This window comes from Strix aluco, chromosome 15 (assembly GCF_031877795.1).
Source record: "Strix aluco isolate bStrAlu1 chromosome 15, bStrAlu1.hap1, whole genome shotgun sequence".
NCBI lineage: Eukaryota > Metazoa > Chordata > Aves > Strigiformes > Strigidae > Strix > Strix aluco.
The window spans coordinates 20,689,157-20,704,452 of NC_133945.1; the positions used below are offsets into that span (position 1 = coordinate 20,689,157).

At 58.9% G+C, this 15,296-nt stretch overlaps 1 protein-coding gene across 5 annotated transcripts in view; it reads left to right on the forward strand.

Moving 5' to 3' along the window:
- The first annotated feature begins 11,658 nt into the window (after nt 1-11,658).
- AXIN1 (axin 1) overlaps nt 11,659-15,296 on the forward strand; it is a 76,746-nt gene continuing 73,108 nt past the window's right edge. For 4 of the 5 annotated variants that reach the window (XR_012625338.1, XR_012625339.1, XM_074841568.1 and 1 more), the window contains exons 1-2: nt 11,659-11,812; nt 13,970-14,941. Coding sequence is in view for 3 of the 5 variants with exons in the window: in XM_074841568.1 (XP_074697669.1) it covers nt 14,064-14,941 (878 nt within the window). In the remaining 2 variants the exon portion in view is untranslated. Of the gene's footprint in view, nt 11,813-12,416; nt 12,508-13,969; nt 14,942-15,296 lie in introns of those variants that run through there. The other variant, XM_074841569.1, reaches the window with a different exon arrangement.

Here is a 15,296-nt window from a genome sequence, read left to right on the forward strand (position 1 = left end):
CGGGTGCAGCCCGTCCTGAGCAACGGGATCCCCCGGGGCAGGGCTGGGTGGGGACCCATGCCTGGTTCACAGCGGTGCAGGAGGGGACAGGTGGCCAGGCTGGGTCCATGGGCTGAGCTGGTGATTGAAAATGTGTGTGAAACACCTGGCTGGGCAGGCCCTGGTGGCCATGGGATGAGGATGGGACTGAGCCAGCAGAGAACTCCACAGAGCAAGGAACCAGGGTCTCTGGGGTGAGCTTGTGGTCCTCCCAGGATGCCACAGAGTCAAAAATGCCTTATACCCACCCTGGGTAGCTCAGTGCTGTCCAAGGCCAGTGGCTCAGATATGGCCATGAGGATCTTCAGTAAGACTATGGAAAGGAGACACAGCTATGAAGGGACCAAAAGGATTTGTTTCAAAGAGCCCAGAGAGCTTGCCCGGGGTTTGGTCCTCGTGACAAGGGACAGCAGAGAAGAGGAGCCCTCTCCTGAAGTGGGCACGGGGCGTCCAGCCATTGGGGTAGTGCTAACAGAGCACTGATGGGAGTAAGTGACCCAGGGAGGAAATGATCTCCAAGGGATTTGGTTGTTACTGCAAGTCCAGGGTCAAGCTTTTCCGCTTTCACCACACTCACAGGTACTCGGAGTCCTCCAGAACTAGTGTCTTCCTCGAATGTGGTTAAACTGCTCAGTGCTCAGAAGTTTTTGCAGGGAACAGATGCACATACAGAGCAGTTAAGCACAAAGCTGTGAGTCACCGGCCCTGGACGGCCCCTCCTGAAACCCACCAAGGGAGCCAAGAGATGGGGGTCAGGGATGTGGATGCCACCTGTGAAAGCAGCTGCTCTTCCAAAGGCTGAAGTGCAATGGGGGCTCCCTGGGCCTCGCTGCCCAACCCAGCCCATTGCTCTGATCATCACCAAGGCATCCTCAAAACTACTGGCTGCTCTGCATGGTCCATCCAGGGGCCCACCCAGCACAGGAGCTGCCAGGCCAGATGGACATATAAGGAGCACAAACCACCTGGGAGACAGAAGATGAGAATTCAGGCTAAATCATCTATTTTCATCAGGCAGAAGTTTAATGGCAGGAGCTGCAGAGGTGCCAGGCTCTGGGCAGCTGTTGAATGTGAGACTGAGCTAAATAAGCTGAGTTAAAGATGTTCAAGCATTGGAGATCTGAAAATACCTCTTCACTGTGAAAAGGGAGCCATGGACCTCCTGGGCAGGCACCTGGCTTGTGGGCTGGGGTGTCGTGGTACGGCTGCCCACAAGATGGTCATCTCCAGACCATGGGCACTCACCCCACCTCATGGCCTTGGGAGAACTTCCCAGAGAACTTCCCAGAGAAGTGTGGGAAGACTGACCAAAGTTCATGTCAACATTCTCTGTGAGACATGCTCTCCATGACATGTCCTTGGCATGCTGGGGAAGCTGCTGCCACAGGAAGATGCTAAGTCCAAGGTCTGTCAAGATTTGGTGTTGTACATCCACTGCCACACGATTTCTCATGCTTTGGTCAGTTGTAACTATAAAGGATCAGGACAAAACACAGTATGAGGCTGGATTTGCTCATGTTTGCCAGCTGTGGGTTCTCCTGAGGCTGGTCACCATGCCAACCAACATTTGTCCATTGAAGGACTTCTGACAGAGGAGATGCATTAATAAGAGAAGGCCCAGCAGGGCTGTCAAAGCGGAGAATATATCCTCTGGGAGAAGACCAGGAAAGCCCAGCACCCTGAGGTCAGAAAGGCCAAGGCTGCAGGGATCGGGCTGCTGTCTGCTCCCACCACAGGGGAGAAGAGCTGTGTAGGCTGAAGAACACATCTGGCACCAGCATGAGTGGTGTGACATGGCTGCAGATGGGGAGACTGGACACGAGAAGGTGGCTCCAGCCCTGCAGAGCAGGGTGGGGTGGCAGCAGCCTCCGTGTCCTGATGGGGACAGGGGCTAAAGGGCTGGGAAGCAGCACAGCTTTATGAAAGACAGCCCAAGGCTTGGTGTCTGGAAGAGATGGGACACAGGAAAGCTTGAGACACCTGCCCAGCCTGATGCTTACATCTCTGATGTCTCCTCCCCAGGGAAGGAGAGGACCATGGGGTGCTCATGATCGTTAGCCCATGTCTCCTCTTCTCCCAGCCATCCTGTCCCAGAGAGGACTTGGATCTGCTGTGTTTCACCTTCCCACCCTGGCACAGGAAGGGGAGGGGATTTTAGGAGAGAAGAGGCCTGGGGTTTCACACCAGGGAAGAGAGCTACTGGGTGGTGAGCACGAGCAGAAAGGGGCCACTGACAGTCCCAGAAGAGCCAGCAAAAGGGGATGGAGAATCTCATGGCTGACATCCAGTGTCAGGGCAGGTTTGCCTAGGCTGTGGAGCAAGTCTTGGACCCCTCCAAAGACAGAGACCATCCACTTCTCTGAGTTTCCTCCCACACTGAATGATTTTGTGGGTGATTTCTCCAGTTCTGTGTCAGGATGAGACTAATACTCTCCACATCTTCACCTGATGCCAGAAAGCTTTGAGAAAAGTCAACATCAAGATGATGTCCTGGACTGGGCTTCTGCTGGGGCAGCTAAAGCAGCAGAAGAGTTTGGAGACTCTTCCGTAAGTGCATGAATAAATAGCACTCACCGAGCACCCCCAGCTCGTCAGCTGTGGCTAAGCGCAGCATCAGTTTGCTAAGGAGGAGCAGCAGAGCCTACCTCTGCCTGCCCACCCATGCAGCCTCCTCCCACAGCCCCACCAACCCCAGCACACGTGGGTGTCCTCAGCCAGTCTGCAGGTCTCCAGCCACATCAGAGATGGTGCAGCAGGAGGGTTTTGTCCTCATCACATCTCTGTGCGCTTCTGCTCTTCTCTGCAGAAGGAAGCAGGTAAACTCCAGGGTCAGTGCTGGGCTGATCAGGACCTCAGCTGGCATCCATCAGTGCAGACCCTTTCCTGGTGTTGTTCCCAAGACCTCACTCCCACCATGGAAGAGGAACCCTGCAGAGAAACCTCCTTTCCCAGAGGTGGTGCAGTCCTTGGGCAGGTCACCAGGGGTGGAGGGGCTCTAGGACTTGCCTGTGCCGAGCCCCAGCTGCCCTGGCTGGGTGCTGGTGACACAGCAGCACAGGGGTCCTGTCCACCAGCTCAGCTGGGAGGGTTGGCCATCACTGGGGAGATGGGTGCAGGATGGTTGCTCTGCTGAAGGGTCACCTCACAGGGGACATGGCAAAGGAGGGCAACCCTCACCTGGGGCTGAAGATTTTGGATGTGCTGCTGGGAAGCAGAAGGTTGGGAAAGGGGTGGTGGAGGCTGGAGTCCCAGCAAGGGTAGGGAGAGATCCTGGAGGGTCTGTGGCTGTGTTACCAGAGAGCTGAAAGAGCAGGGGGCTCCCAGAAGTACCCTGCCAGGACTAGGGTTCCCCCAGCCATGGCTGGTTTGTCCCGCTGTCCCGGAGCAGACCTGGTCCCTTGGGGCAGCATGTCATGCCGCAGAAGAGCCCAGCGAGGGCTCTGGCTGGCAGGCTGTGACTTCTCACCAGCGTGGCCATCCTGCCTGACCGTGGGCAGACACCAGGAGCCCGTTACCGGCAATTAGCTTCACAGCCTGGCTCTCCAGAGCACAGCATCTCTCTGAGGAGCATCTGGGACATCTAATGCATGAGGCAGTGAGGAAAACCACTGCAGGAGAAATAAAGGGTGAAAATGTGATGGGGCTTAGCAGCTCCCAATGTGATCACAAGGACCCTTTGCCCTAGCCCAGGTCTGGCTGGGTTTTGGACCTGAGTAAACCAGCCACAACCTCAGCTGCTGTTCTCACTTCATGGGCTGGGAGCTCTCCTGGAGAAGAACAACAGCGAGTTGAGACTTGAACTGTACCTGTCAGGTATGTGTGCAGGTGAAATTATTTCCAGAGCTTGTCCTGGGTGCACGAGTGTTTCTGGGATGTCCTCACAAGCCTCACCGTACCCAGCAAAGCTGACCAGAAACCCACGGGCCACTGGGTGGACTCACAATAAACCAAAATTGCTTGATAGAGAGCTCGTTGACCATCTTCCACATTTCTGGGGAGAACCTCATCAAAGCAGATGCACTGTCAGCGAGCCTTGTCCCAGGCAAGAACTGAAAAGCCGGCAGCATGCATCCAACTGGCCACCACCTGGTCACCAGATGTTGGCCAAAACATGGTCAACAGACCTTACTTACCACAAAACTTTTTGCTAGCTCCCTGGCAGAGCTGACCCTCCAGGATGGGTGAGCTAGGAGGGTGGGGACAAGCACTTGCTCTCCAAGCTGGACTGCTGATAGGGATCATATCAAAACAGTCAGGCTGGAAGTCTGCAAGGCTGTAGGACAGACATCACGGCATCGCTGAGCGCTGAGCTTGCTTTTGCCAGCCAGGCTAGAGACCACATCTAAGCCAGAAGGTCTTGCCCAGTGTTGCAAAACAGCTCTGCAAAAGCGGAGCAACCGATATTTCCAGCAGTGCTCTTGACATCGGCCTTCCCTTACCTCCCAGCAGCCCAGCTGGTCGGGATCACTGATGGCTGGGTAAAGGAGATCTGCCTCTCCCACCAGGATCAAACGGGTTGAATTAGCACAAGCTGTGCTGGGACAACTCTGCCAGCAGGGACCAGCTGTCTCAGTGCAGCTGTCGACGATGTGAGCCACCAGCCAGACCCCATGCTCCTCCCCGGGGACAATGCCCACCACTCACCCACCTCGTCCCATCCCTCCATGGGGACACGGGAGCAGCAGGCGCAGAGGGCGAGCAAGGGATGCCCTGGGGCAGGTGGGTGAGCCCTGGGTCTGCAGTGGGGCTTGGGTATGAGGGACAGGGATGTTCTCCCGATGCTGCTGTTCCCTCCTGCCCGGGCGCTGTGAGGTGGGACCATTTCTGTAGCGATAACTGCTCCGGAGCCCCCATGCTCAGGGACGGGACAGTCCCAGCATGACTTGGGGCAGAGCAGAGCCCGTTCCAGAATCTCCATCTCATGGAGAGCAAAGATATGAAGTGTCCTTCAGGAGCATGGGAGCAGGATCCTCTCCTGCAAGTGGGGACTGGAGGGTGTCCCTGTCTGGCCCAGCTGCCCTGCAAGCATCTCCTGGGCAGGGTGGTCCCAGCAGGGACGAGCTGACATCTTTTCTCTCTGCAGAGCGGCACTGCTGGGACGCATGTGGATGGCGTCCCACCCCCGGCCCCCCAAGAGGAGCGGCAAGCCTGGTGGTCCGGAGCATGGAGAGGCAGGCGTGTGGGGCGCAGGCCCGGGGTGGACCCCAAAGGTGGGTGCAGGAAGGCGCGTGGGGCGGGATGTCACCGAGGGGTGCTCACGTTCACCAGACGGTGATGGAGAGCACTGGGCATTGGCGATGCTGGCTGAGTGTGTGTGTGCAGCGGCTTTTGGCAGAGATCAAGACCGGGGGAGTCACGGGGTCTCAGATACAGCAGGGGTCTGGCAGGCTCTCTTTGCTCTGCCAGATATGGGGAACCCTTCCCCAAAAGCACCACAGAGGCCAGGTGGGGAGGGACGGGGGGACCCTGAGGTCCTGGCACCCATGTGGGTACATGTGCTCCTCTGCTGCACCATGGCCCGGAGCAGCAGCACTGGCCCCTTGCCCGGGCAGGGCTGTGGTGTGTGCTGCATCCTCACCGCTCAGCAGGGATGGGCTCAGCAGCCGCCCACTGCCCACTCCTACCCTGAGCGAGGTCCCAGAAGAAGCTAGGTCCCTGCTCAGGAGATTTCAAGGTTTAAGGACATGAATTTCAACCTTAAATCTCACTTGTAGCCTCAGTCCCATAGCTTTTGCCACAGGTTTTATGCGGCCCCTAGAGCATCATTGGACTGTTCATCAATTACAGATGATTTTCTGTAAGGAGATTGTAGCTTCCCCAAGGTTTCATCACTGTGTAAAAGAAATAGCTGACCAGTTATCGACAGCAGCTATCAACCTCTTGTCAGTGGACAGGTAACCCATAACGTGCTGCTGTACAGGGACTGCATTTCCAGACCTGAGCAAAAATTGGGAGAGCAAAATTTCTAGACAGAAAGCTGGGGCAGAAGCCCAGGGGTTATCTGGTGCAGCTGGTACAGAAGAGGTGAGAGGAGAAGCCCCAGTGAACAAACTGTGCTCTGATGCAGCCAGGGATGGAGGAAGAATAGCTGTTACTGTTATTAACTATTACTGGCATCATGGAAGGTGCAGAGGAGAGCAGCCACAAGCTGCTGTGACTCTCCCTGGCCAGTCAGAAGGGAGAAGAAGGATGGGGAAAACTTCGACCAAAACTCCAGTCCTGAGCCCAAAACACGTCTTGCATTGTTAGAGGTGGCTTGTAGCCAGAAGAGCTGGGGTGGTCTGAGGGCTGGTGGCAGGAGAGCCACAGGGTGATCAGCTCATCCAGAGCAGCCTCCCAAGGCACAGCATGAGCTCATCAGTAATCTTTTTTTGGGAGAAACGCCAGGTTTGGGAGCTCTGTAATCCAGCAGGGAAAGATGAAGCAGAGCTAGGGGAAAGAGGCTGATGCCAGGGCAGACACAAGGGCAAACACCAAGCAGGGATGCTCCCGGAGCTGAAGGCAGAACGAGACCCTGGGGAGAACAGGCCAGGGTGCTGGGACACTGCAGGGGCTCAGGGTAACATGCAGCGGCTTCCCCTGCCATACAGGCACCTGCACCACTATGGTCAAGCACTGGCAGCTGCAAAAACCATTTCAGACTGCTGCCTGAGCTGATCCAGGCCCTCCTGCCCTTACATTCCTGGAAGGAGGCCACCCCAGCTGGAGGGCTGGAGTTTTTCTTATTTTTGATGTGAGCAGTAAGATCTTTGCCCATCTACCCACTCCAGCCCCGTACCTGGGAGGGGATGGCCTGAGGACCACCAGCATACCCTGGGGATTTGCAAGCGAGCTCCCGCTTGGTGGGAACAGGAGTGAACTGGGAAACTGGGATGATTTTGCTGGAGGGGAAGGACCCGAGCACTCAGAGCAGCTGAGCCCTGCAGCCTGCTGACCTGCCTGGAACAGCAGGCTCAGGCGTGGGCTTTATAAAAGAGCAGAATCTGAGCAAAAAGGCATAAGCTTGGTGTCCAAAAAGTGTTCCATCCTTTTTGCCCAGCACTGGAAGCAAATCCAAGGCAAGCTGACAAATTAGGGTGCATTTGCCTCTTTTTGAGGTGCGGCATCTAAAGAAGGAGGTATGCTCAGGCTGCCTGTGGGACCTGCACCACGGGGACCAGAACGCTGCTCCTGCTGGTCCATGGATGCTTTGGGGGGCTGACATCGCCAGGGTGGGGAGATACCTTTAGACCAGCCCCGTCTGTGAGAAGGGATGCTGTGAGGGTTGTAACACTGCTTCAGCTCTCGCCCCCAGCCTCTGGCCCCGCTGCCCATGGGCATCCTCGCTGCCCGTGCAGGGAGGTTCTTCGTCCCTCTGGCCCGGTGGGGTTGGAGCTGACTTCCAGGTCCCAGCCTGGCTGTATCTGTGGCCACTTCTCTGCTTTGTTCTCCTGCCAGCCATGTCCTGTGGCTCCGCTTGCTCATCACCTCCACGGCAGTACTGCTGGACTGCGGTTGCCTTGGTTCAGCTGGGCTCTTCAGGGTGCTCTAGGTTCCTGGTGCCGCAATGCCAATACTTTTATCTTGACTGCTAATACATTTTCTTCCTACTGCAAGTGTCTGGCTCTGCAAGTGTCATCTTGGCAGTGGTCCAGGAGAGAGCTATCAGCCTTCTCTTCCACCCCAGGATGTTTTTTTCTCGGCAGCCCCTTCTACAATTCCTGCTCATGTAGCCAAACCCCAACTGCTGCCTCAGAAATGAGGGCGCTCCAGGCGCAAGGGGGGAGGCAGTACGCGTCTGTCCCTTTGCCTCCACCAGCAATCGGTGCGGGACCTCATACTTCAGGGTATTTCTATTTGTCCTCCAGTTTCAAAACCGAAATTCGGCACCACTGATGACCTTGCAGGGTCCTTTTAAATCGCAGCCAAAGGTTGAACAGCACCATCTAGTGCACTTCATCCCGAAACTGCCCACGCCGGAGGGACGCCGGCTCTCACCCACACGCACCTCTGCCCTTAGAAGGGTCCGCTGGAGGCTAACAGCCCACCGGCCGTCAAACACCAGCGCCAGGGCTGGTCCGCCTTGCTTTGGGGAAGCCGGTGAGTCACTACAAAGAGGAGAATTAATTTGAGATTAATATTGTCAGCACTGAAGCTGAACCAAGCGCTCTCAGCCTCTGCAGAAGTGATGCTTGAAAGGCTTGTGGTCCCCAAGCCAACCTGGCAGGGAACTAACGGTGCAACCAGAAAACATCCTTTTGCAGCTCTGAGAGACGGGAGTGAAGGGCTTACAGGGAGGGTCTGCGAATCGCACCGCACAAGCGATGCGTGCACAGCATCAGGCTGCTTGGACACAGCCCCAGATCCTTTAGACCAAAGGCTGAGAGCAGTTCCTATATCACTAGCATTTGCTGGCTCTTACAGACAGACGGGAATGTGTGCGCTGGGAGCTGGGAAAGGTACAGCACCCCAGGCTTGCACGGGGACCAGCCTCGGCTGCAGGCTGTCACCAGCTGTGCACCAAAGCACCGCTGGCATCTCATCTGCGGCAGCTTTAGGGAGGTATAAGGCAGAGACACACTATCAACTGATGAAGAAGGGAGAAATGACCCGGTTTGGTTCACTGGCCTCTACCCTTTGTTTAAAGACCTTGCAGGCTGAGTCCTCCCCTGCATAGCCAGGGACGCTCAGTTTGGTTTTTCACCTATTTGACATCCCCAGGCAAATCTGGAAGTAGCTGTTGTTGGCTCCTGGCGAAGTGCAGGGATGAACCAAGGTATAAAAGGTAGAGAGGGGGCTCCAGAGGGAGCCCATGGCTCTCCCAGCTCTGCTAGAGGACCAGAAAATGGTGAGGCACCAGGACAGCTCGGCATCAGCCTGGGGGCAATTCGCCTCTTCCAGCCTACAAAGGGGCAGCTGCCTGGCTGCCTTTGCTGGAGCAGGGCAGCACTGGCTCCACTTTCTCAGGGCACAAGGTCAGAGCGTGCATGCAGTGATCCTGTGCTGCTGGAAGGGACCTGCTGGCTGGGCTGGAGCCCTCCATGCCTCCCTGGAGCCACGAGTGGGATGGGTGCTGGCTCCTCATCCCGGGCTGTGTCCCATGAGCCAGGGGAATGTGACCAGGAGCTGGTGGGTGCAAGAGAAGCTGCCAGCACTTCTCTCCCTGCTCCAGGTCCAGCCCAGCCCCGGGGAGCAGGAAGCAGCCCCAGGGCACGCCAAGCCCTGGCACTTCAGCTACTGGTTCACCCAAACTCCTCACCCCTGCCCCCTCGATCCCCTCCTTGCCATGGCGAAATCTATCTACGGTTTCTCACACAAACTCAGTGTGGGCCATGATATCTTGCTGGGCCTTTCTCTGGGAGATGAAAAGCTCTCTCACACCTGATCGTCTCTCACCCATGAAGTTGCGTAAGAGCTATAATCAAGGCACCTCTGGGGCTCCTTTGAAGTAGCTAAAGGAGGCTGCAGTTCTCAGGCATCCCCCTGCGAAGCCGGGGTCAGTTTTAACTCTTCTCCACCTTCTCTCTAATTTCTCAGCATCCTTCTGAAATGTGGATGCTGGAACCCCTTCTGCTGCAGCACCCAGCCCCATCCCCACCAGGATATCCCCCGTGGGGAGCCTGCTGCTCCCACGCTGTCCCTCCTGCCTCCTAAACTCCTCCCTGAGTCCATCCTAGCCAGAGCGCGGGTTTCCAGCAGAAGGGCCCTGTGCTCAGAGGAGGGATCCTTTCACAGCTGCTTACATTCAACCACGTTTTATTTGCCTGCACTCAGTTTATGAAGTTTTCTACAGCTGTCTTGACCTCATCCATGTCTCCTGGCCCTCTCATTTCCCTGGTCCCGCCGTTTTTCTCAGCAGGGCTTTTTAATCTATTTCTAGACCATTGATGGAAATGCTGAATAGCACTGGGCTTCCCATCCAAGCCCTGGACACCCACTGAGAGCACTCCCATTCTGCAGGGATTCCCCATTGATGTCTGCTGGTTTGCCAGCTCCCAGTCCCTTTAAGGTGTCTCTCTTGATGCTGTATTGTGCTAATTTTTAATCAGAATACTATATGGATTAAGTCACATGCCTGAACAGAGTCCAGGTCTATTATTTCTATGCCATAACCTTTATCAGCCAAACTTGTAATCTCTTCAAAGGATGACATCAGAGTTTGACAAGAGCTATTTTCCAGAAACTAGGCTGATTGCATTAATTATATTCCCATCCTTTAATTCTTTACCAGCTGAATCCCACATCAGCTTTTCTATTATTATGCCCAAGATCAGTGTTGCACTGCTACATGTAAATCAGCTCCAAGCATCATTCCCAAGGACCCGCACTGTCCTGCCAGGCTCTGCGCCGGGGCGGGAAGGGGAGCGCCGCTGCCCGGCGTGGAATTCTGTGCGTTTCAGAAAGCTGGAAAAAAATGTTGTATGTTTTTGAAAGCGTTCCCTAAATGCATGGAAACAGGGACGTGCAGTAGAATGATTGCATCAAAACCCAGGAAGCATCCCTATCAGGAATCTTTCAGAGTCATTTCTGATTTTCGCGAGGGCTGTCGGGGCTGTTTGCATGTTCAGCTTTTGGGACGGTCCCAGGGCTGGGAGCACATCGCCGCTGTCCAGGGCAGAAGCAAGCTTCGCCTTTCCCCGCCGCGCTGCTCCCGTTCGATCTCTGCACCTGGTCACCCCCTTGGTCGTGCGGTGTCCCCGCCGCTCCGGGACGGCGCTGCAGGCTCAGTGCTGGGGCGCCCCGAGGCTCCCGGTAACCAGCCGGCTCGGGTAAGACTCGCCCCCCCCCCGCCCCCCGCCCCCCGCCGCCGCCTTTCCCGGGAGTCTCCATGTTGTTTGACCCATTTCAGCCCGCGCAGTGCCACCTCTTGGCGAGTCCCCTCATTCCTGGTGGCCGCAGAGCTGCCCTGCGCCGACCCGCGGGACACACGCCGCGGTTTCTGAAGCAGCTCTGCCCGGTCGCGGGGGCAAGAGCCGCCTCGGAGCGGCCCCCGCGCTCCGCCAGCCCCCGGCCCGCCGCTGTGCGCCGCCTCCCGGCACAGCCCGGCTGAGGCCGCCGCCGTTCCGCCCCGGACGGAGCCGCAGAGGCCCCCGGTGGCTTTGCGGGTGGCTGCCTCTGCCCCTCCGCCGGGCCCCGGAGGTCTCCGGGCGCGACCCGCTCCCGGGCGCCGGGGGCAGCTCTGCGGGCTCCTCCTGGCCGCGGCGAGACGGAGCCCTGGCGCTGCCCGGCCCTCGAGCGAGACGCCGGCCCGGCCGAGGCTCCTCTACGGCTCCCCCCGCGCCCTGACCGGGCCCTCGGCCGCGGGGCCTGCGGCTCCCCGGGGCCGGCGGCCTCCCCGGGCGGGGGCTTCCGCGCGCCCCCCCGCCAGCCCAGCACCAGCGCGGGGTGCCGGCGCCGCAGCCCGCCCGCCGCCGCCGCCGCCGCCGAGTCCCCGGGCCCCGAGCGCCCCAGCGCCGCCTCCCCCCGGGCCGGGCCGGGCCGGGCCCGCTCCGCCCCCGCGGCCGGCTGCCGGCGCGGGCTGCCGGGCCCGCAGTACCGGCCGGGGGCGCCGGGGGCGCGGCTGAGCCGCTCTCCCCGGCGCTGGGAGGCAGCGGCGCAGGCGGAGCGGAGCGGTGCGGGGCTCGCTGCTGCTCTCTCCCTGTCGCCGCCACAAGCCAGCGGCCGCGGCCATGGGCGTCCCGGGCCGCCCGCTTTGTGCCGCCGCCGCCCCGCCGCCGCCCGCCGCCCCGGGCCGCCGCTGCTGAGCCGCATGGGCCGGGCCCCGCGCCGCCGCCGCCGCCGCTGCTCCGTGCGGGTGAGTGAGCGAGCGGGGAGGCGGCCCCGAGCCCAGGCCCTGCGCCGAGGCCGCGCCGGAGGCCGCCGGCGGGCGGGAGGGAGGGAGGCGCGGGGCCGCGCCGGGCGCCGCCGAGCCGGCGCTAGGCCGCCCTGGGCGCGGAGGGGCGGGGGGGGCGGGCGGCCGCGGGCCGGGCCGCGCCGCGGAGGGCGAGCGGGGCCGGGGGCGGCGGCGGCGGGGGGCCCGCCTGGGTCGCCTTCCCCCGAAGTTGCCCGGGGGCGGCGGGGGGCCCCGCGCGGCGTCCTGTCAGCGCCGGGGCTGCCCGCGGAGCTCTGCCCCGGCTCGGCGCCTCCCGCGGGGCAGCTCGGGGCGGCGGGGCCCGGCCGGGCCGGGGGCCGGGAGGCAGCGGAGAGGGGGGGGGGGTGGGGGCGACCCCCTCCGGGGGAGAGGGGCGGCCGGGCGCCGGCGCCCCCTCGGCCGGGCTGCTCGCCGGCGCCCGGCCGCTCTCGGCGGGCACCCCGCGGGGCTCCCCCCGGCCGGGGCGAGCAGCGAGCGCCGCCTCGCCGCAACAATGACCGACCCGGCCGCGGGGCCGCTGCCCCGGAGGGTCCCCAGCGCCCAGGCGGCGGTGAGCGGGGACCCTCACCGGGGAGCTGGGGCCGAGTCCAGCGCTCGCATCCGTAACCGGGGTGGAAACGACCTAAAAACGCAGCACGGTGCGAAAAGCCAGCCGCATTCCGCGGGGCAGGGGCCGCCCGCCGCGGGGGGCTGGGGCTGGGTACGAGGGCGGCGCTGGCCCCGGCGGTGCCCGGCGCGGGCCGAGCACACGGGGCCTGGCCCTGCCCGCCGGGCGCTGCTGGCCGCGCCGGGGCGGTTTGGCGATGTGCGGGGGGCTGCAGGGCCGGGCACGGCCGAGGCGGCGGCTCTTGGCTCAGCCGGGGAGAGGGAACGGGGGAAAAACGGCAAAGCATCCCAGAGACGTGCTCGTTGGGGTGGGGTGAGCTTTGAGAGGGAGGCCGAGCTAAGATATCTTGCCTGGTGTGTTTTTCACATGCAATTGAGTTAATCCAGCGCAAGGAGTAATTCGTCAGGCAGCTGGTGCTCTGCAGCACTCGGGGCTTCGAGGCTGATGCTGTTCTGTGAAACAAGACTTCTGCTCCTGTCTTTAAATGATGAAGTTATCTTGTCGAGCGGCAGAAGTAGCAACCCAGGGACTGCCGTTCTCTGCCTTCCCCTCCTTCCCCACACCTCCCATCCTCCATATTGACTCGTTGCTCTTCTTACAAACGTCCTACTTGATCAGATTTCCTTCTCGAGGTGGTTTTCTCACCTTCCTTTGATGACCTGAAATTTTCCCAGGCTCGTAGCGTGCAGTGTTGTTAGCGTAAATGAACCTTTTCTCAGTGGCCTGTCTACAAAAAACAGTGCCAGAACTGAGCTCCTGTGCTAACATGCTCATCTGAAGCAAGAATGCGGTCCAGATGCCCAAAATATTGGGGTCAACAATGCATCTGGATTCCCCTAGAGCTAGATGAGGCGACGCAGCGTATTTCTGAAACGCGGAGGTTTGCGAGGAATGTGGCGCTGGTATGTCACTTGAGTGTACGAAAGCCACCTGTGTTTGATTAAGGTGCAGTCTCGCTTTCAGGACTAACTGGATATTCTTTCAAAATATTTTTCACAAGCCTTAAATTCCTGTTTGGGGATGAGAATTTCCTAGATCAGTAGCACGATAACAGCACGCTGACCTTAGTGCGGCGTGTGCTGTCCAGGTGGGCCATGCAGAGGAGTCGGCGGCAGTGCAGAAGGTGGCACGTGTCCCGTGGCACCGCGTGGTACCTGAGCGTAGAACTCTTGGATGTGGGGACTGCCAGATCCAAAGGTCCTGTAAAACCACTGGTGTTGGGGAAATTTGCCGCTGTTTTAGCATAGCACCAGCCATATCAGTGATGCCGAATGCTGGATGTAAAGTTTTGGGATATTCTGTAACTCTCATTTTTAGAGCGTGCCTGATTTGAGCCCGGTTCTGCGCTCTCTGAAGTTGCCGAGAGCTTTGCCATTGATTCTGGTGAAAAAGAAACGTTAATACAGTAACGGTGCAGAGCAAAATTAGTGCTTTTTATTCTTAGAGTGTTTATTTATGGTGATACTCGCTTATTTTTTTCCCATCTGTTTCAGCCGAACAAACTTGTTTACCTTGGAGCTACAAATATTGGTGATTTGAGATCTGAGCTCATCCCCCACTGTTCCTGTGCAAGCAGAGACCAGAAAAATGAATATCCAGGGGAAAGGCTTCCCCTTGGACCTTGGAGGAAGCTTCACCGAAGATGCTCCGAGGCCACCGGTTCCTGGTGAGGAGGGAGAACTCGTGTCCACGGATCCAAGGCCAGTTAGCCATGGTTTCTACTCCGGTAAAAGTGATGTGGTTAGAAATGAGACGTCCACAGCAACACCGAGGCGCTCCGATTTGGATTTGGGGTACGAGCCCGAGGGGAGTGCTTCGCCAACTCCACCCTACCTGAAGTGGGCTGAGTCGCTGCACTCCTTGCTGGATGATCAAGACGGTATCAACCTCTTCAGGACTTTCCTGAAACAGGAGGACTGTGCGGATCTGCTGGACTTCTGGTTCGCCTGCAGCGGCTTCAGGAAGCTGGAGCCATGCGCGTCTAATGAGGAGAAAAGACTCAAGCTGGCAAAAGCTATTTACAAAAAATACATCCTTGACAACAACGGCATTGTGTCCCGGCAGATCAAACCGGCCACAAAAAGCTTCATCAAAGACTGCGTCACGAAACTGCAGATTGACCCCGACATGTTTGACCAGGCCCAAACGGAGATTCAGTGCATGATAGAAGACAATACCTACCCTTTGTTCCTTAAATCGGATATTTATTTGGAATACACGAGGACAGGTGGGGAAAGTCCAAAAATTTATAGCGATCCGAGCTCAGGGTCTGGGACAGGTAAAGGGCTACCCGGTTATCTGCCGACTCTGAACGAGGACGAGGAGTGGAAGTGTGACCAAGAGGCCGAGCCCGAGGCCAGCAGGGACTCAGCGCCTGCCAGCAGGCTCACGCAGAAGCTGCTTCTGGAGACGGCCACCCAGCGTGCCGCCTCGGCTCGGCGCTACAGCGAGGGGAGGGAGTTCAGGTAGGTGAGCGCCGGGGCAGCGTGCCTTTTGCGGGGGGTGGACTGGGGAGCCGCCGTGGGCATGGGGGTGATGGGAAGCCTTGGAGGACCTTGGGGGTGGGGAGCATCCACGTCGGTACGGGATGGCGTCGTGGGTGCTTTGGTGGCATGCAAAGCTTTATTTGAAAGTAGTCACAGGTTACTTTAAGGGTGTCTTTGGCCGTTCCTGTCTGCTCCGAATCATCCCCGCAGCATGTTCCTCACCTGGGGAAACTGCCACTGGGCGTGGGCTGGAGGCAGGTAGGGCTCGGTGGGCAGCACAGGGCCACGGGCAGCCCTCGTGGGCGCACAGGCCGCTGAGCAAGCTGCAGTTTCA